General features: G+C 42.8%; 1 protein-coding gene across 3 annotated transcripts in view; it reads right to left on the reverse strand.

The window, feature by feature from the left end:
• CRIM1 (cysteine rich transmembrane BMP regulator 1) overlaps positions 1-22,708 on the reverse strand; it is a 207,038-nt gene that overhangs the window by 23,780 nt on the left and 160,550 nt on the right. For 2 of the 3 annotated variants that reach the window (XM_081253960.1, XM_081253958.1), the window contains 5 exons: positions 22,358-22,514; positions 19,636-19,757; positions 18,289-18,498; positions 14,312-14,527; positions 9,432-9,653 (listed from right to left, as the gene is read on the reverse strand). In XM_081253960.1, the coding sequence (XP_081110086.1) occupies positions 9,432-9,653; positions 14,312-14,527; positions 18,289-18,498; positions 19,636-19,757; positions 22,358-22,514 (927 nt within the window). The remainder of the gene's footprint in view (positions 1-9,431; positions 9,654-14,311; positions 14,528-18,288; positions 18,499-19,635; positions 19,758-22,357; positions 22,515-22,708) is intronic. The other variant, XM_081253959.1, reaches the window with a different exon arrangement.

Raw genomic sequence — 22,708 nt, forward strand, 5'->3', positions numbered from 1 at the left:
AATTATTTCAGGAGTCACTGATGTAGTAGCTCAGGCCTTGCTCTGAATCTCACCATGATGAAAAGAAGGCATTTCCAGATTCCCCACCCTCTTTGCTCTGTGAAAGGTTTTAAAACCTAAAATCCACTAGAATCTACATTACAGTTGGACTTTTCCGCTTCTACCAGGAGACAATGTTCCTGCATAGATAGTTCAGGTTCTAACTCTTGGTTGTGATGGCCATGAAGTCAGCGTCTTGGTGTGGGAGTAGCTTCCAGGGAGGAAGTTCGGCAACTTTAGAAATTGCATCAGTCCTTCCAAATCTCCAACGTACTATTTAGAGACCTGGAAAGTCATTTACTCTGGGATGCTCGTGGCCAAGAAAGTAAATGCAGCTCTTACTCTCAGAGTAAGTCCCACTGCAAAACAATCCAGCGCAGTTGTGCAGTGGGTGCTCGTTCTCTCTGCACATTGCTGTAGAGACCACCATTCTAAACACTGGGGGTGCAGTGGTGCACAAGGCAGGTGGGGGTCTCTGCCCTTGGGGAGATGCTCCTGGATCCAGAGGATCTCCTCAGCTCTGTGTGATTTCAGTTCAAAACAGATGTGCCAAATGATTTGAAAAAAATTGTGCAAACTGCAGGCCCTGCTAGTAATATTATACTTCAAATCAGTTTAAGTTTGAGGTTCGAGAGATTTTAAAGAAAACTTTCGTGCAGTCATTTAGGCAGGTGGAGAAAGGTACCAGGTACACTATGGGTAACACAAGACTTAGAAGAGAGAGTGAGAAAGGCAGCCAAGTGTTTCCACTGACACGGCTGACTTGGGTAAGTATAGAGGAAGTGCTTTTTAAAATTTTGGCTTATGACTGTAACAATGCATTACAAATACTCTCTAACTCCCACAAAGGAATGAGATGCTACTGTTACCTTATACTTTATTTCCTCTTAGCTGACAAGACACTGTGATCCCTGGCCTCGTGATATCCTCTGTATTTTTATATCCCAAGTTGGGCACATTCAGGGCACAAACTCCACGATCGAGGATCAATGGAACGTGGGTGCCTCCTGTTTGAGAAACCAGCTTTTACTTTTTTTTACATAAAGTGGAGACAAACAGAAATCAGAATGAAGAAGGAATCTGAGCAAATAAGCAAGCAGGTCACTAAGAAGTGGACAGAGATTTGCAGACATAGAAGAGGACGACTGATTTTGAACGTGCTGGCTCGCTGGACCTCCACAGACTGGAAAAGAATATAAAAGCGGAACTCAACTGAAGTCTTACTAAAAACAGACGCAGGTGGCCTAGGCAATTTCAGTGAGGCAGAGATCTAATACACAGTCATTTTATCAGCAAATGTTTAGAGTTTTTTGCCTAAAAATGCAAAAAAGACTTTATTAACCTCAAAAATTGCATACTTTATCTTACAACTTTTAGCTTCTAATAAATAAAACATCTGCTCTTAATTCACTTATATAAAAAGAAAAAACTGAGACAAATGTTGCCATGTAGGCTGACTCTTACTTCCATATAATGTCTTTTCTTTCTTTTTTTTTTTTTTTAGCAGAGAAAGGTTTATGGCAGGGCCAGAAGGAGAACAGGTGGCCTGTGCTCAGAAACCCCAAACTCTACAATGTCTTAACTGCTGTAAAGGCAGATCTGACCACAGTTTTAAGACTTTTCTTGAAAGTCCCATTTTTGCTTTATTTTCTTCTATTTCTGGGACAGGAGTCCAGGTCTCTTTATAAAGGCGAAAAGAGCCTTTTACGTTTCTTCAACATACTGGAAAGAACAGGTGATGACACAGGGTTCCAAGCTAATAAGAGAAATTATAAACTTCCCTGAGTTCCACCAAGAGAAATCTCACCAAACTGATAAGCATAGTAACTTCTGGCTGATTCCTACTTCATGCAAAGAGGATGGACTTTCTCAGTCATAGAACTTATTAATCTTTGTATTAAGCATCTGTTATGGGTTGATTAAGCACTTCATGGATAGAAGTTCAAGGAAACATTCCATTTCCAACTTGATAAAGAGTATAAAGACTGACTCTTACATAGGCTAAGAAAACTTTGAGGTAGAAGCCCAGCATGGCCAATTTCTGCACCAGAGGAGTTTCTGCACCTACAGGAGGTGGTTCATCCTGTCACAGCCCAAGAGCTGTCAGGAACACTCCACCAGCAGCCTCCGGGTGGGTCTGCAGACTGACTTCAGGTCTGATCGCATTTTGTCGCTGAAATGTAATCCTGCTATAGAGGGTCGTTCCTCCCTCATTAGAGGGTACACGGTCAGGGCTGGCCTCCTGGGCAGAAATAAGAGGCAAAAGGCACCTGCTAATAATCTCTGGAAACACCAGTGCCAGCCTCCCTTCTGTGCAGCAGATGTCTTTAAAACAAGAACATGGGGCCGGAGCCCAGATAAAGAAATGCCACTCAGAGGTTTCCCCCAAGTTAACTAGAACAACTTGAATTTCTGTTTACACAGCCAAAGGCCTGGAAAGGATACTGAAGCGAGAAGAGAAAGCTGCTTAGGGGATAAGCAAGATGAGATGTTTCCTACGGTGGAGGGCAGGACCTAATAAACAAACTGAAATCACACCCTGTTTATTTTCGTTGGGACAACTTTAGACCAGTTCCAAAGTTAGTACAGTGCCTGACAACCAGAACGCCGTCCATCTTACACTCTCTAAACATTACACAGAAGAGCATCCTGCTTCCCTTCCCGTTTGTTTAGAATCACTCGGCACTAACTGTGACCACCGGGGCTGTGGAGCAGGGGCCCCGGGAACCGAGAGCTCTGAAGGATGTGCAGGAAGCACCCCGGGGCTCCTTCCGACAAGAACACTCCCCGATTATAAATGCCACAACCTCTGTTTCCAGGAATCATAGCGGATCCCGTGCAATGAGTCCTTGGACTCCTCAAGTGAGACTAGCCTCTCAACGCAAACAGAAAAATAAAAGAGCTCCATTCTCTCTCCCGCGAGACATCCAGAGGTATGGGAGGACAGTGAAGTGCTGAGGTCTGGGGCCAGGCACTGCCACAACCCAGCTGCACTACAACCCCTTAGATAGCATGCTGCTTCCACCGGGGTCACAATAAGGGTGACTGAAGTTGACATGCGCTATTTATTTAAGCAAAGAGTGTGCAGGATGAGGTACACCACACCAAAGTGTTTTCTCAGATATTCTCGTCCTTCAAAAACTTATCATTGGGACGCAATATCCAGGCCTTTCTCTTGCAGAAGGGCGGATGCCATATTTAAAGTGAGATACCAGAGTCCACGTGACGCCTGTTACCCACGTCAGGTGCACCCTGTGTTAGGAGAGCTGTAACTCTGAGCCAATATAGTCATATCCTGCTCACTGTTTACCAAGTGCTTTCATATATGTATATTATGTCGCTTAATTTTCATAGCACTTTAGTGAAGCACAGGATGATATTATTATTCCCATCTTATAGATGAGGAAACTGAGCTACAGTTACGTCCTACCACTGAGACCTACAGCTAGAATGTGCCAGAAATGGGGTCAAAGTACGTTCTCTTTCCAATACACAGAAGTTTTTAATTTTAAGAAAACACACTGGAGAAACAGCTGTGCAAAGTGTTCCAATGATGATGCCAGTATCATAACATTATGGCTTAAAAATGTACAACGTTTAGTTCTGTGGGTTGTATATCTTAGAGATGCTGAATTAGATATTTACTGTTTGATTCCTGGGCTGAGTTAAATACACAATAATCAACAGATGTTCCAAAGAGATACTATTTGTATTTATCTCTAAGAAAAGATACCTACGGGACTTCCCTGGTGGTCCAGTGGGTAAGACTTCGAGCTCCCAATGCAGGAGGCCTGGGTTCCATCCCTGGTCAGGGAACTAGATCCCACATGCATGCCGCAACTAAGAGTTTGCATGCCACAACTAAGAAGTCCACACATCACAACTAAGAGTCCGCATGCCACAACTAAGAAGTCCACACGTCACAACTAAGAGGCCTGCATGCCGCAACTAAGAGTCTGCATGCCACAACCTAGACCCAGCGCAGCCAAAATAAATAAATAATTAAATAAATGTTGAAAACAACGAAACAGAAAAAACTCTGTAATGACCTACAGAGGAAAAAAATCTAAAACACCGTGGATATATGTATACGTATAACTGATTCACTGTGCTATACAGCAGAAACTAACACAACATTATAAATCAACTATATTCCAATAAAATTTTTAAAAAGATACCTAAACAAATAAACATAAATCTAAGCAAAAAATGAATGCGGTATGATAGACTGACTTGATATACAGCGTAGGCATGGTCCCTACCAAGAAGAAACATTATTAACCGTTTGCTAGTTAAAGATCACTATGGAGAGGAAACAGAATTACACCATCATGACTGAGTGCCAAGCCAGCTGGACTCCACCTGAAAGCTCTAACTCAAATATTAATATAAGACATATAAAAATATTAAAAAATAGCTAATCTCTAATCAGATGTACAACCTACAAGAAAATCATTTTTTCATGTACCATCTATAATAGAACTTGTTTTCAGAGATCCTTAAAGATATGAGATACTTAAAGACACTTAAAAGATGCTAGATGGGCTTCCCTGGTGGCGCAGTGGTTAAGAGTCCGCCTGCCGATGCAGGGGACACAGCTTCGTGCCCCGGTCCGGGAAGATCCCACACGCCGCAGAGTGGCTGGGCCCGTGAGCCATGGCCGCTGAGCCTGCGCGTCCGGAGCCTGTGCTCCGCAACGGGAGAGGCCACAACAGTGAGAGGCCCGCGTACCAAAAAAAAAAAAAAAAAGATACTAGATGACTTGAAGACACGTAATCAGAGTATCATAACTTTGTTCACATCAAATTATGAAATAAATATGCGTGTGTATATATACATACACACACACATAACACAAACAACTATCATCCCAAGATAACTAACCTTCAACAAAAACTTAAATGAGAAAGATGCACTGACTCAGGGATTTCCAGCCAAAAAATATCTAAATATCTGATACATAAATATCTCTAAATATATGACCTCAAATATTTTCTAAAATAACACATGGTTACAAATAAGTAAAAATGCTTGCCAAATGGTAAGTTTCAAAACAACATTCTATGCACTGAGTCATACTTACGACTTGGCCAACACAAGAGTTGCTTATGCAACTCTTCATCGGGGGGACACATGAGCATCTACATTTCCAAAGTCAACAGGTATGATGTAGCAGCAATATGAGCTTGAACACCTCATACATTAAAATAAGAAAGATCTTTATGATCAAGGTAGTGCCTTTCTTTATAATATTTTCATAAGAGATAACATAAATTTTATATTACATAATATAAATACAATAGTTATGAACATAACATTCAGGAATGAGTGCACCCCTGGCCATGATGCAGATCTGCTGGGATGACCTTGCTAGACAGAAGTTGCTAGAGTCTGGCCCTTCGCAGAAGCATCACCCACACAAACATCAGAGCAAGGGTGATGTGTCAGGACAAGCATCCCCTCAGGCACAGGAAGTGCCGATGCTGTAAGGGTTTTGGGCTTAATTGTTTGCTGCCCTTTAGGAGTGATGGAATAAAGATCTCACTGAAGCACCGAAGTAATTTTTTGCTCCAGAAAGGTTAGAAAGGCATGCAGCATGTAGTCAGTGATAAGGCTATCAAGGCTATCTTGCATGGTGAAGTCTGTCATGGCGAAGGCATCTGTTGTTTACAAGGAACCACATATCAAATCTGCTATCACACATTAGATTTCCCACCAGGCCTTTTATCCTCCCCCCGCCCCCGCCCCGATCTACATTCAAGTCATCTCTTGATTCTTGTTCCCCTTTCTTTAAGCCATCATTACAGTCAAAAAGCCTATGAAAATAAAATCTAAGTTTGTGTGTATTTGTGTAGGAAGCTGGAATATAAAAAAATTAGGGAATCAGAAGATGTTCCATTCAAATGATTGGGTAATTACTACTTAGTTTCCTTCTAGGACAAGGATGAATTCCCTAATGATGGGTATTATAAGTAATTAGACAAAGCTGTTCACTTTTCAAAATTAATCATCAATCCTATTAATTACATCTGTATTACACATTCTATTAAATTAGCACACATAATATGAGGCCTTCACACACCAGAAGAGAAGCATTATCACTGCACTTTAGTGACTTGATAATTTATCTGAAAGGAACACAAACATTCGTAATTACACTACTTTTAGTAGGATCACCCTCTTCAATTCTCTTGTGGTAAGAAAAAAGGCTACTTTACAAGGTGAAAGCAAGCACACTTTTCTTCAGGGGTTTTAACACTAAAAAAGAAGCCAGATTAAAGGCAGGTTTGAGGTTTTCAGAGATCCATATTTGACTGATTAGGGAGAACATTCTCCCAGGGAGGAGACCTGCAGCCATGGTGAGGTCAGCACTGTAGGCTTGGAGGAGGCACATGTGACCCCGGGAACAGATTATCTGGGTTAATAAGGAGCTGGGTTCAAACTGAGAAAGCCTAGAACAGGGGACAATGAAAGCACTGGTCCTCGATGCCTGCTGAGAAGCAACTGGGGGCTTTTATGACATGCAGAATGACTGCCTTCCTACCTTCTTCCTTTGCTAGACGATCTGGATGGGGAGGCAGGCTCTGCCACTGGGGCATCGCCAGTAACTGCCTGCAGGTGTACTAGTGCTGCCCAGGCTTGGTGCCCTCACAGAGGGACCACACTGACGGGAAGCTGACAAGAGAATAAGCCTGGAGAGGCCAAGGGAGCAAACTGGAGGGTCAGAAAATCCCCGTATCACAGTCATGAACTGAACTTGACTTCATATGCTTGGACATAACCTGGTCCTTGCTACTTGTAGAAAAGTATGATGCATACAGAGGCTCCTAATGACTATTTCAGTAAGAAAACATGTATGAAGCACTAAGATGAATGCAAGGACAACAGCACACAGCATCACGCTTCAAATGTTAAGACTCCCCAATACGTTCCCCAGGAGATACGTCATAGGTTTATACAGTACAGTTATACCTGCGTCAAGGGGAGGGGGTAGTAGTTGTGGAGGGAGATGTAACAGAAATAAAATTTCCACTCTATCATTATGAGCTCATATGAACCACAATTTAGTGAAAGTACTTACAATCTAACTTGAAATCAAAGTCACAAATTGGGGCCAAATTGGTATTTTCTTCCCCACACTAAAGATGAATGTGTGGTCTAAATCAGGGGTTCCCAGCCCCTGGGCTGCGACTGCTACCAGTCTGAGGCCCGTTAGGAACCAGGCCGCACAGCAGGAGGTGAGCGGCGGGTGAGTGAGTGAAGCTTCATCTGCCCGTCGCTCCCCATCGCTTGCACTACCAGCCTGAACCAACACTACACCCTCCATGGAAAAACTCTCTTCCACGAAACCGGTTCCTGGTGCCCAAAAGGTTGGGGACTGCTGGTCTAAATAATGCAGGAATTGGAATAGGAAAACATACAGGCAAAAGAAAAAAAAAAAAAAAAGACAACACAGAATACTATGATATGCAGGTTTCTTTCCATAAGTTTGGTTTTGCTAAACTGGTTTTGTGAGAAAGAAAAGTGATTTACTGTTATCACGTGGAAACAAATTTACTAGTTGAGTAATTTACTAATCACATATTTACCAATTAAGTAGCAAAACACAACAGGAACTTTTTTTATCTAAAAAAAATTAAATTTGGGGGTTTTCAACACACAAGAAATTCACTGCTGGGTTTTTCCTCTGAAGGTAACAGAATTCTCAGGCCTCCTGGTCCCTAGTTTCCAACTGTCATCCAAGTGCCCCTGGTTGATTTATAAACTGTTCCCTTTAGGACTGAAGTTTTGGTATTTAAATACAGTGGTCCTGGCTGGACATTTCCCCCTCCCTCCACCAACACCCTGGTCTGAAATAGTGGCCTGGTTACACCTTTCATTCAGGTCTCACCAAGGGCTGTGCCACTTTCCAGATGACTGTTGGTCAGCTCTCTGAGAAGACACGTAGCAGTAAGTTGGGTGGATGCCTTGATACATTTTTGGCTCCATTTCGGAGCTACGAAGATTACGGGTATTACAGCAGACCCAACGCTCCAGTCACTAAGAGGTGCAGCAACCATATGTCCCGATTTACTAGGGACACTCCTGGCCTATAGCCCAGGTCCCAACATAATTATTAACAGTCCCCACTTCACTCACAAAAGCATGGTTTAAAGAATAAATTGGATAGACAGCCACCCTATTCGAAGTAGAGAATCCATCTTTCACACATAATTTTTAATATTCCCTGACCATTACATTGAGAAACTCAAGCTCTGTACAATTCCTGAGACCAGAAATTATGCTTTAAAAATCTTTCCGTCTCTTGTATACCAATGTGTAGAATAAGTCTTCAGAGGAAGTGGCCCCATAGAGTGGCCAGAGGAGCTGTCCTGATAAGCTTGAATGGTGGCTGATGTGCACCTGAGCCCCATTTATCAACTCATCTATGGGGATTGTTACAAAGCCCTGTGGCCGGAGGATTTCTCCTCCTCCTCAGGCATCACCCCAAATATATGCACTGACTTGCATCTACGAAGCATGCAAAAATCTTCAACAATACATTGCATGATGCCTGTCATTAATACAGCTTGCCTAATTTTTCACCTGCTAACTCTGATTACAGGTTCACAACTGGACTGAGAGATGTCATTGTCTTTCACTTGACTTTATGAGCTTTACTTGAGACAAAAGCAATCAGAGAGAGTGAGAGCCTTGGGAGCAGGGACTGTGCCTGTATTAGAGCTGCCAGCTGTCTGAGCCTCGCCTTCTGGACTCCAGAGCGGCATCTGGCTTGTGTCCATAGGACCAGTTTTGGTATAGACGTCAGGGGCTGATATACAAATGTCCTCTGCTCACAAGATGTATCCCCGTGGGTCACATGAAGGAGAGGGCTCTGTCAGTTACTCAGGCCTCACTCTGTGTCCCTAAGCCCTCCACACGGACAACCACATGGTTTAAATAGAATCAATTAAGTGTTAGCAGACAGAGGAGTAATTGGGGGATTAAATTAGTATCTGGTATTTAGCTGATCTCAAAGCAGTGGCAAGCTTAGGCACTAAGTGTACTCTGATATGGGACATGGTGTTTCTCTGTGGGCAAAAGGACCACGGTCAGTAACAGGGTGAAGGAAGAGTTCCAATACTGAAAATTCTGAAATGGCAAAGGAGTCCAAGAGAGACAGCGCTATAGCATCACGACATCCTCAGAGAGCATTTCTTATTCTTAACATGCTTTATCTCGGGAATACATCCTCCATGTCTTTCCTCCGCCTGATGTGACTACATTGATTCTATGTGGCACGTCAACCAGAAAAACAGATTTCAAAATTATTAACTGATCTAGGCAAATGGCTGTCAATGTAGATTTAGTGGCCACTGGGAGAAAGGAAGGATTTTTTTTCTTGGTCTTACCTATGCAGTAGGGACAACACTGGCCTTTTCTCAACACAGGTCTTTCACAGGATACTGAAGGGCAAGACTCAGAGTAACAGCTAATTACGCTATCCATGCACACGCAGCTGGTACACACATCCGGCTTCCAGGACTCCGCTGCCAGGAATATATCCCCTTCATCATTTTTGCAGTAACTAGGCACGCTGTCATTATGGGATGAGGAAGGCTGGAGAGGTTCATCTGGAAAAAGGAACAGAAGGTCAGCAGAAAAAAAGATGCTGCGGGCCACCCACTGTGCAACACGGCGAGTTTCACTCTGTCCCACACAAAGCACGCTCGGTCACCAGGGCTTTGTGGGCCTCCTTAAAATGGACTCAGTAATGACACAGCACATCTGACTCGGACAGGGTCTGGAGTTTTAAAACAAAAACAACAAAGACCACAAAAGATCTGTTGCAGAGATTCTGTTAGTTGTTTGCACGATATCCACTCTACCTTTCTTCCTTAACGAACTCCTGATTTTAAGGTCGGGGGTGGGGTGGCTGAGGACCTGGATCACAAGGGGGATATGTCACGTGGGACCACTGCTCCCTCCTTTTCTAGTCTCCGGCACAGCTGGGGGTGGCCATGTCACCTGGCTGTGGCTAACGGATTCACTGGCTAATCAGGGATTTCTGGGAAAGCCTTCACTTTCTTAACAGAAGGGCAGATGTGAAGCTACCCACATGTTTTCACATTCTTCCTGCCTTGAATATGAGTGTGTCGCCTGTAGCTATAATACCCTTACCATACCTGTAAGAGAGAGGCCTTGATATCACCAAGACACTAAATCAATGGGATCAACATCTGTCTCCAAGCTTCTCATAATGGATGGAAAAGAAACCTCTGTTTAAAAACTGTAGCTGGGTTTTCTCTTACTTGTAGCCGCACACAGTCCTAACCAATTAATACCCAAACAGATTTTCAAACTGTATGTAACACTTCAATGTTCAGGCATTCACATTAATGGCTGAAAGATGATGGGAAATGTAAATCACTCCTGAGGATGCAGCTACAGAGAAATCATCTGCAAGACTTGTGTGTTTTTGCTACATAAATACAGACCAGAGGGTCTCCAGATCTAGTAACAACTTGAAACAGAAAAGAACGTCACCAGAAAACCCAGATATCTCTTTGGGTCTTGCCATTCACTGAACTGACTTGAGAGCTGTAAGCTCAAGCAGAAAGCTGCCTGGGATATAACAAAGGAAAGTGTAATACTAGTTAGTGAGGTTTCCTAGTTTAGAAATGTCACAATTGCACTGACAAGAGAGCACTTCCAACCACCTTTGCACTTGAGAGTCTAGAAAAAGCCACGATGGTCCCACCCAGCAAACCTCTAAGAGAATCCCATTTTCTCAAAGGATACAGGGTCAGAAGAATTATCATCTGTTCTCATAGTCGACATCATGAAGTCTGCTCTTTCATATACACATAGTTATCACAACGATGCAGGAGCTCTAAGTGTCCCATTTTCCTCCCATCCACCTCCTGAATACGCCCTACAGCCAGCAAGTTTGATTTGACAAGAAGAGTCTCTTTGAGAAGCGGGGCAATTGCTTTATTTTGGGCTCTGAACCCAAAGCGTGTAACTGTATCTCCTACTGCCAGTCCTGAAGGCAGCGACAGTGAAAGAACAGCCAATTGTTCCATTGTTCCAAATGTGCTTCAGGTCCAATTTTAAGTAAGTTTCCATAGATCACATGCATATGAGTTAAAGCTGGTAAAATGGGATTACTTTCTCAGGCATCTTTTCTGGATCATCCATGTCTAGGGATAATTTCTTTTTAAGAGATTGACTGATGTTAACTTTTGATTTGGCTGGAAATCAGGGCAACTCACACTAGTCTACACGAGGCTCTGCAAATTGCCACGAGGTTTCTGTGTGTTATAACAGCTTAGCTCTTGCAAGCAACACCCAACCTGGTGTCTGAAAACTGAGAAGAGGAAGCAGGGACGGCAGCGATGGAAGCATGAAATAGTAGCTGAAATGAACATCCTAGAGTCTGGAGGGGACCCCAGGAGACATGGGAATGAGCCAGTAGAGCTGGAGTGAGAGCTGCAGCTGAGATGCAGCGTCTGCAGGTCTTTAGCCCCCAGGGCAAGAGACTTCTGAGCCCTGACTGAAGATATCATTTGGGAATCTTGCCCAGGCTATCCTCCTTCTTTGGGCCTTTCTTTCCATTTTTAGGAAAAAATGAGACCCCTTCTTTACACTCTGATTCTAAATATTAACTCACTTATTTTGTTTTTACCAGTTCTTTCACTGGCGTTCATTCATTCTTTTTATTTCTATACCAGAGAAATAAAAGAAGAAAAGAGGGATCTCTCTTCTGTGCTATGCTTCTTTCCAACTTTAAAAAATCAAAAATGAAAGAGAATTTTAAAAGTGTGAAAAAAGAAAGAAGTGCTTTTCTATTCTCTGCCTTTCTCACCTTGGTGAAGTATCATCACCTACAGGGATGCTCAGTCTTTCTTCATGAGCCCACTTCCGTTTCTAGACCTTGCTCTAAACCAGGCCAGAGGAGAGGGGGAGTTCAGGACACAGGGAACGACAAGGCATCCCAGGAGATACAATCACCATGAGGGATGCAACTCTTCTAGTTGTACATATGTATCATTTTGGGACAACTTTAGGATGCAAGTATCCTAAGATTAGAGATGGTATTTTTCTAGATGTGAAATACTCCACTTATCAATGCTGTTGTCGAAATTTACTGCAATGTGAAGAAATCAGTGTTTTGAATTTTAAGACTTTTTATCTTTTTATTGCTGCAACACAACTATGAATGGAATGTTCAGAAAGATCAGTGATGGGGTAGGTGACTGATTTTAAAATACAAGAGCATTCTAGATACAAACTTATTCACAGATTTAAGTGTAACCTTCAGAATACTGATCTAGGAAACAAAGTCCTGACATTTAAGATGAAGGCTATCACTGAAGTATCTCTCAAGTTATATGTAAAGTAAGGAAGAGTCACCTAGGCATACATTTATAAAGGAGAAGCCAAAGCCAGGCACACATGGGGTGCTTGTTCCTGTTTCTAGACGGGAGGTCTCTGCTCTGCTAGAATCGGCAGGGCCTCTGCTCATGCGCACTGGCCTTGAGACCTGGCTCTAAGAAATCAGTCCTTGGCACACACAGGAGTCCCATTTCCAGGGAGCTCTTGTTCTTTGCCTGGGCTGAACCTCTGAGTCCAGTCAGGTGTCCCACCAATAAATCTGGGTCAACCCCTATATTTGTCCTCAGATCCTCGGACAAGTGGGAACAGAGGTACTTCCCACTTTAGTTAAAGCGTCCTGGGTTACATGTGCTCTTAATGCTTTCCTTTCCAGGCACTCCTCTCACTCTGTCATGATTTACTTAAAGGTGGAGTACTGGATTGTTCAGCTCTTCTTTTGGATTACTGCTCCATAGGATAGGAGTTGTGGCTGTTCTCATCAACCCCGGGATCCCCATGGCTCAATTCAGGCATTCCATAAGCACTTGTAAAATGAATATATAAACGGATATAAATTCATGATCACCAGTGAAGAGACCACTCAGAGTAGTTTCCACCAGGAGGATGGGAATAATCATGGTCATATATTAACAGAGAAATATTAGGGTTTGTGTCTAAGTAAAAGAGTGATGATAAAAATATAGGAGGGACTAGGGTACATCCTAACAACATAATACATCTGAACTATTTCTTATACTAGAAAAGACGCTGCACTAATTAAGCTTTTCAGATTAACATGGTTGAAAATTACGCCAAAGATTCTGTACTAAGATGATAACACCTCAGCAGCAGGGCATGATGACAACAGCAAATAATGTTGCTATCCTTACAATTTCCTCTGATGCAATTAAAAAATATCATCAGTGTGAACCCAGGAAGAATTCTGGACATCAACTACGCTGGTTATATAATGACAGAATAATAGATGCTAGCTGGCTGACTAGATAATCCAATGTAAGAAAAGTAATAAAATACAAGGGCTTATGTTTTACTGAGCAGAAATGCTCTAAGAACATACATTTAGAAGGTAAATGATTATTGATTTAAGTTGAAAAGATAAAAGACTGAGCAACAACAAAACTAGTGTTCTGTCAACTTGGTAATTATACATATATATACAAATTAAGTCATATATTCTAGTGTTAATTAGAATTGCTACTTTCGTTGCATAATCAGCAACTTATGTTTAAAAGTCTGACAAAATTTCATTATATTTGTTTCATGACCATAAATTCACCTGCTAAGGCCAGATTATCTGAGAACTAAAAAAAAAAAAAAGAAAACAATAGTACTCTTTGTACATATGCAGTGCTGGTCACTTAGTACTTTTGGATCTTAACTTAATCACCACAGATTTGAGAAGGTGGGCATTATGCATCTTTTAGCGATTCCTCTGTTTAACATTCTCAAAGTATCTTCACCATCCTTATATATTTCAAAGAATTATATTTACATTATTTATCAATAACTGCTCTTCACATTTTGTAAAGACAAAGATGACTTTTCACATTAGCAAAATCATCTGGAATAATCTGGTACAGCAGGACTGCCTCCTGAGTCTGAGATGTAGGGTTAAGAAAAAAAGGGTAGAAAGAAACAATTTTTTTTTTTTTGCTGTTGTTGTTCAAAGTCACCTCAGGTGCAAGGCATATTGATTGCACAAATATGTGGTCGATAGAAAAGAATGAATTTAGAAAGCTGCCTGCCAGATGTTCCTGCCTGGGTTACTGGTGACTGGGTCTGGCACACTCCCACGTGGGGCTCAACCCAGCCCACCGGTCCTGCAGAATGACAACGCCCAGGCTGCAGCCCCTCCCCACCGGCCCAGTGCATCCCGAGGCGCAGTGCCGGTTACCTGGACACTGTGGGCAACAGGAGTCCTGGGTGCGCGTGGGGTTCTGGCAGAGCAGCGGGGGGCACACCTCTGTCTCACACAGCACCCGCCCACTGTGGCAGGTGCACTGAGTACAGGTGTCAATGTGCCACGTTTCTCCTTCCACAAAGTACTCTCCCCCAGGGGCATGGCAAATGGAGGGGGTGCTGAGCTCCGGCTTCTGCACCACAAAGTCATCTGGGGAACGACACAAAATCCAAACACAAGAAATTATTCATCTGCAGTCTTACCAGCTCGGGAAGAACCTGGTGCTGTGGGCTTTAAGGGACAGAGAAGATGAATTGGCTGTTTCCCTCAAGAACACAGGGAAGAAAACATTCCATGCACAGAAATATAAGGCAACAGCAGAAGAGCTAGTTTTAGGAAGTGAGGTTCAAGTGGTTCCAGTTTGTCAACAGTAACGAGAGGCTCCAACGAGATAATTAAATTACAGGGGGCTTCCCTGGTGGCACAGTGGTTGAGAGTCCGCCGGCCGATGCAGGGGACACGGGTTCGTGCCCCGGTCCGGGAAGATCCCAATGCCACGGAGTGGCTGGGCCCGTGAGCCATGGCCGCTAAGCCTGCATGTCCGGAGCCTGTGCTCCGCAACGGGAGAGGCCACAACAGTGAGAGGCCCGCATACGGCAAAAAAAAAAAAAAAATTTACAGGGACTCCTACTGTTGAAGAGAACAGGAGGAGCCTCTTAGGGGATGCCTGCGAATGTGTAGCGTTATCTAGAATAAAGATCTCTCATTTGCTGAATGCTTCCTATGGTCCAGTTTCCATGTTAGTGCTTTACATATGTGACTTCATTTATTCCTTACACCAATCATGTGAATAGGTACTGTTATCCTATTTAACATATACAGAAACTGAGAACTCAGAGTATTAAGGGCAGACAAGGGATCTGAACCCAAGTCTGTGTTTGTTTGGATCATGGATACACCTCCAGATTAAATACAACTGTAAACTGATTTGTGCCCCATTCACTTCATTATCTCTGGGACCCTGAGCCCTTTCAGGCTTAGAAATAAGTCCTACTGTTGAGCAGGACACACCCCAATCCCGACCAGCTGCCGGCACACCAAGCAGGAATGCTCTTTCAGAATCAACAGTCTGAACCCTCACCTGAGACTAAACATTTGTTTGGCGATATGATCAAGAGAGGTAAACGCCCAGGGGCCGATGATAACTATGAGTTCTTTCCCCACACAAGAGGCGATGTGGGGCTTTTGGTGAGATGATAGTGATAGAGAGGGAATTTAATGCTGAAAATGTCTGGAGAGGTACTGGGAGTTGCCCTCAAGTTGTGCTGGCGAAATGAGAAGTATGAAGATATTAACCATATTCGTGTCATCCAAATACAACAGGCGTTTCAAGAAGGTGCTGACAGTGTGGAACCCTGCGGAGAAGCCATCTGGAGACACCATGGCGGGCTCACGCTTGGAGATCAGTGGAATTTGGGCCTCAGAAGAACTACCCTGTTTGTGCGGAGATACTCAGAGCTGACGTCTCCTAAGAACTCACGGGCTGTGACTTTCAAAGCAGTGGTCAGCCTGAGAGGTAGCAATACTGCTGAGATACAGTGGTGTGGGCCCAGCTCCAGCTAAGAAGGCATTGTATAACTTTTAATACAGCTTTATCTCAAGGGAGCTAGTAAAGACTGGAACTTTGACCAAGTGGACATATCACAGAAAACTGACATCAGCCAACGCTTACATTCATAACCAACTGGGCCAAACTTTCTAGTATATGAGGAAAGTAGAAAGGAAGATAATTAGAATGAAAATTGAGCTGTGATGAGATAAAAGTGCATTTCTCACCGTTTATAGAAAAAGAAAAAATAGTTCCAGAGACTATTAGTAAACTACTGTTGGAAAAAGTCTCCCTTTTGAAAGGACTTGGAGAGGATCGACAATTGCTTCCCTTTTAAATGCTGACATGTAAGGAAGTGGTCAGAAGAAAAACCATGTGTTTGCAGGTGTCTTACTCTGTGAATTCCTTTGCTATATATATATCCATGTGCCTCAAGGCAAAACATGAGTGACCAGATAGATGGAGGGGATAGAAAAACCGAAAGGTAGAGGGTAAGAAAGGGAAAAAAAAATCTGAGAAACAGTATCATTTGGTGAATCTTCTGTCAGAAGAGTTCAGAGGCTGCTCACTTATCTCAGAAGGAAAAACAGCTGATCCTTGAATAGAAGGCAGGAGAAAATATTCCTTGAAGTAGGAGTCCACAACTGCAACAATGCTGGGGTCTCTATTCAGAAAGATCCATATGTGGCAACTCACTAAAGACTTTTGGAAAAAAACATACCTGCACATCCATATATATCAATACCTGTATGTTTTTATATGTATATATCTAGATAGTCACACATCCACAATAATACATCAATAATTCTGTGTGTGTTTAAGAACATTCCATATCTCTGTAATAGAGAAAACTAGATTGGGTTTCACTGACTTTCAGTGCCTAAGTCAATCACCTATTCTTAGTGATATCTTTGCATTTCCACTGGTCGGAGCTCTTCACCGCGTACACCGTTTAGCAAAGACCCAGGTGCAGGCCACACTCTGCACGCTCATGCCTATAATTAAAGCATGGGGTCTTCATTGGAACAAATGATTTTTCCTTCCCCAAAGAGTCAACACAGAGTTCTGTCTCATTAAATTGTTCATTTATCTTCTGTTGCAGTGGGCACTAGTGGTTTATCATATTTAACTAGCAAAACATGTGAATAAGGAAGCAGTTTTGGTACAGAGCACATCTGGCTTAACTATGCAAAACAAAACCCAACAACTGTCATCTGGTCCCCTATAGGGGTATGGGGGCTGCCTGTCACTTTGATACCTTAGTTACTGAGGTGTGTAGAACGTCAGGGCTAAAAAGGACTTCCAGTGCCTCTCTGCGAACCCCCTCCCTGGCAGGCGAAGCAGGTGCAGACTGAGGTGCCAGCGTGTGGTACCTCCCTCCCAGGCCGGGCCTGCCTTGTTGCGAAAGGCCCAGGCCTCAGGTTCCTGACTGCACCCGTTGCACAGGTGCAGGGAGATACAGAACCAAGGCTGACCGGGGAAATACAATCTCTACCCCAAAACCGGACAGTACATTTCAACTTTAAAAGAAATCTGATGCAAGAATCAGGAGACTTCATGTCTCCCTGGCCCTCTAGCTGACACACTATTTTACTTGGGGTAAGCAACCTTATCCCTCTGTGTCTGTTTTCCAAACAAAAACTGTCTAAGCGTATTTTTCCCTAATCCAGTGGCCTCCACTCGGTGGAAGAAATAATAACTATGAAACCATGCTGAGCTCTTTGGATCAAAGGCACTAGATGAGGTATTATGGTAATAATTACTGTTATGGACAACCATAATTTGGACCGCTATGAATTATAAATCTGTTATGTTCTTCTGCTAACTTACCTTGATTACCATTATGACTGTAAATGTTTTGGATGTATGGTCACTCTAAACATCTCCATTTGGCAAGACTACCACATATCCATTAATTTAAAAAAAAAGCAGTCTCCACAGACTTCAGTAATTTTCTCCCTCTCGAATATTACTTTATAAATAAGAAGCTTTCATGGAATAAAATTAACAACAACCCCCTCCAATTAACTAAGACATTCGGGCTTAATACACTATCTGTAAGATGGAGAGCTGGAGCTTTAAGTACATAAGCCCACAAACCTGTACACAAATGTAGTTCAAAGACCCATGTAATTGAGTAAACCTTCAAAAATAAGGAGAGCGGTTTTAGAGCTTTAGGATAATTCTCTGGTGTTTGGCTAATCATTTATAGCACCTGGCTGACACTCGTGGCTATTGCTGACAAAAACCAGAGAGCTGAAATGTTCCAGGGGTCGTCCCCTGCACCTCCCCTGGAATTACAGATGTGATGAGGCAAAAGTCATTTGCTTAGGGAGCACACGAGATGGCGGTCAGCTGTTACCTGAACATGACGGGCAGCACTGTCCCGGATGAATGGTGGGGCTGCCACAGGCAGGCACCGGGCAGGTGATCAGAGCGCACATTTCCCGTCCACCGTGGCAGTAGCACTCCCGGCACCCGTCGTGCCAGCTCTCCTCACGTTTATGATGACGACCATCCACGGACAGACATGTGCCTGACAGGACGGGTGGCCCGGCTGCAGCAGGGACCTCTGGACAGACAGAAGGCAGCCTGGTAAAGAAGGAGCCACTGCACAGGAGAAACAGCCTGTAGTTCCTTACAGGTAATGCTACCCAGCCACCAAAAATCCTGTCTACACAGCACAGCTTGTGACACAGGAAAGGATCATGAAAAGAATTTAAGTTAATATGCTCTCAATTTTGAAAAAAGGAAAAAAGGGCGTAAAAAACCCTGCAAATACACTTCTCTGCTATTGGTAGGCTTATAACTTTTTTTCCTCCCTTCACTCTACGTTCTCATATTCTATACAGTAAGCAGCACTGATTGACTTCAGTGTGAATGTTACACATATGTTTAATACATGCAGAATAATCACTCTAGAAATCATCATTCAGTGGGGCAATCCTGGGCCGCTAGTAACTAACAGATTTTTGTTCAGCAGAACAATTGAAGCAGTGACTAGATTTCTGTTTACTCTGACCCCCTAAAAACACTGTTATGGTGGTAACTGTCCAACTCTGAAAAAACACAGAACAAACTTTAGGGGTCTTTTACTGCTTCATCTGTGGCTCATGTGGACAACTAAAACCAACTGGGGTGGGCAGTGGCGCTGGAGCTGGGGTAAGGGCTCACACAGCTTCAGGAACATCCCTTGAGGGGTAAGTCCTGCAAAAGGTACTCCCAGGACTCACACCTATACACAACTACAGGCTGGCATGTGGTCATTTAGCAAAAGTCTACATTCTCAGGGAAAACTGTGTTACCAAGAAAATACACAACCAGACTGTTTAGCCTCACCCACCCTCAAAGGGCTGTGAAAAGGGACCTTCGCTGTATCAATCGTCTCGATCCACTGCTGGACAGAGGGAGACTCTATGGAGGTCAAGATAAAGATGGTTTAGGCTAAGGTTCCTGAGACAAGTAAAACTGAAGAGCTAAGAAGTGATTAATTTGGTCAACGTGGGGCCCATTCCTTTAAATTCTATTCTGAGCTCTTATTCCATTGAGATGAAATGACAAGGGATGGTCCTCTAGAGAGTGACAGTGGTGTCAGTGTGGATCTGGTGTCAGAGTGGACAGATCACTGAAATTATTTCATTGACTTCCATTCTTGGTTTCTGTGCCTCTGATTGCTCCGAGCGGGGAAGGGTTATGCACTGGGACTTACCTCTGCACTTGCAGATAAGACAGCCACGACTGTCCTGCTGGAAACCCAAGGGGCAGATCTTACTGCATGGGAGCTCTGGGCATTTCTTACAGCGACAGATGTCACAGCCATGCTTATTCTTCCTGGGTAATTAAAATGTTGTCAGAGGTTAGAAAATCCAAAAGTCTCAAGTGATGCCCAAGTGCTTAGACCAAGGGTCACTGAAGCGATATTCTCATTAAGCAGAATGACTTGAACTTCTGCTCTCAAAACCCCCTGGAGTGATGTGTAATTAGCTCCCTGTGGCCATGACCACCACCCACCCATGGCTAATGGTTAGAATTGTCCAAGCACTTGGGTGCTCTAGGATGTGACTGTCAGAATCCCAATGACATGACTGTTGATTTAATTGGGAAAAGTGGTACCACAGTACAAAAAGATGAATGTGCAGCTCCATGAATAGGAAGGTGAAGGATATATTGCTGGTCAATGTTGGAGGCCAGCATTAGGGCAGAAGTCCTTCTTCTGTCAGAACCACAGGCTTCCTCAGACGACCACATCCTCTTGAGAAATTTGAGACTCTACTAAACATTTTACTGAGATATCTACAGAATTTTTTAGCAGATAGGAGAACTTAAGGATCCACAGACCTGGGAATGCTACGTAAATGTTGATGAAGAACAAAACGTTTAAGAAGTCCTGCAGTCAGTGTCCAGTAATTACTTCATTAGTCAGAAAAGAATACCAATTGAAAAATGCTCCACCTGTGGGGCATGACTGAAGCACGAAGGATAAAGGGAAATGGCTGGATGAACTTTTCTTTTCCCTTTAATAAGCTACAGTGCCTAAATTTTGTGTTGATCAGAAAGATGATATTAAATAAATGTTTATTAAAAGATCACCATAGTTTAAGTGGACAAAAAAATTCTTAGCAACAATTCCTTATTTTCTCTAAAAGGAGAATGACCCTATTACAAAAGGTGCTAACCTGCCCTCCTGTGTCTTCTGTCCACTACCCGCAGCTCCTCTCTTAGGCTCAACATCTCCTCTACAAGCTTTACCCTAGCTGGGCTTCCTGGGCAGCAGAGAAGGCGGAGTTAAGTCTATTAATCCTTAGGTTTCATCCCAAGGAGCCCTAAGTGGCAACAGTGGTGTTCAACTAAAAAAATAAACCCTGTTCTTTCTCATCTTGGACAAATTAAGGGGCTGTAAAAGAAGATGGCCCCATGGGAAACCCTTGGTATATAACTGCCCAAGTGACAAACTACAATCTGCTAAGTGAAATGAGAACCGAACACTAGGGTCTACATATTTATATCAATATAATGAAAACAATGAATTAAATGAATGCTTCACACTCCTGTCATAGACTGTGCCATTTTCAAGCCCTAAGAGGGCTTTAACAGATTTGTTTGTTAACTAATTTATTCACCTATCCATTCCTTCCTCCTTCTCCCATTCCCTTCTCTGTACTTCTCCCTCAGAGGCTGTCCTTGAAACATGTGCTAGCCAATGCAGTATTCGTTTGCCTACAAGAGTCAACTTGGTCCTTCTTGAATGTGTTTACTGACAGGAATACCAAGTGGAATCTATAATCCTCTAAGAGTTTTCTCTCCAAGGTGAAGTTTGGATGAATGCAGCCTTGGTTCTGAAGTATCATAACACTGCAGCAAGTGGTTGTAGGTACTATTATGATAATAATACTTTATTCTACATCAGCAGGTAAGCTAAGAAATAGCTCTACTTTTATTAATATCATATTCATATTTTAGGATTAAGAACAATGATGATTTATTAGTTTACTTGGGGAATTTTAAAGAATAATGTTCCCAAGCTAATTATCCAGTTAAAATTAGAATTAAGGTTCCCCTCTCCCTGCTAAACTAGAATTTCTAAGAGAAAGAATAAAAACAATGCCTTTAAGATGCTGGGCAAGAGGTGATGGCTCTAAATCCCTTATAATTACCAGCACTATATAAACGTATCAAATGGAAAAGGTAGAGAGACTAAACTGGAAGGAACCAAGGCAGGAATGACAAAGCAAAACTCTGAAAGGTTATTTTTAAGGAAACAACTTGATATAAAGACAGAAGTAGAGTCTAAGACAGACACAAAGGTAACAAATGTGAAATGTCTATTTTCCCCCTAGAATAATCTGAATTTTCATGGGATTTGATTCAATAAAGAATATTTAAAAAGACAAGTCATAGTTCTTATCACCAAGGAAATTCATAAGATCTACTGCTATTTTAAAGAACACTATAAACACAGACAAGCATCAAGGTAGGACAGGGAGGCGTGGCAGGTACGGATGCTCCATATTGCAAATCAGTAGCTGTCAATTCATCTTCAAGTACAGATTAAATAAGTTATCACAAAACCGTTGCTGTGACGGTGGTGCGAAGTTGAAGCGCTTACAACACTGGGACCTCATGACAGTTCCACTCCCTTTGGCAGTGTCCAAAGGCCCTTGCTATGAGGGAATCTCACCTAACAGGCCCAAAGTGTCATAACAAGGCTCTGGCCCATCTTCAAAAAAGAGTAAAACTCGATTCTTATCTTTGGAGATACCGCCTTTCCCTGCTTTCTGATTCCTCTAACAAAACAAGCATAGATATTCTGGATTCAGTACATTGCTGATTCATTCACAAACACACACACAACAGCCAACAAAAAAGGTAAGAGACGTTTCGTCAAGTTATAGGTAATTAAGAATAGATCCCCTGAGTTAAGAAATACGTACAGATATCCAAACGGACAATACTTGTCACAGATTATGAGTCTGCACTTCTTGGGGCGTGGGCGGCACTGACAGATCTCACAGTTGTGGGCATCGGTTAGGAAGCCGAAGGGGCAGTCCAAGGTGCAGCCTCGTTTGAGGCCCGTGCAAAGCTCCTCCCCTGTGAAGACACACGGACAGCACGTTTCTTCCAAAGATGAAAGGAAGAGAACACTTGACACCTCAATGCCTTCCCCTAATCTTCCAATCTTCCACCGATGCAAATTTCTCAGCTCTACCACAGCATCAGCAACGGTTAAAAATTATAGATTGTGCTATTTCATGGTTATCAGAACCTAACTTCATGTTTTGGTA

This window comes from Mesoplodon bidens (assembly GCF_964165515.1).
Source record: "Mesoplodon bidens genome assembly, chromosome: 14".
NCBI lineage: Eukaryota > Metazoa > Chordata > Mammalia > Artiodactyla > Ziphiidae > Mesoplodon > Mesoplodon bidens.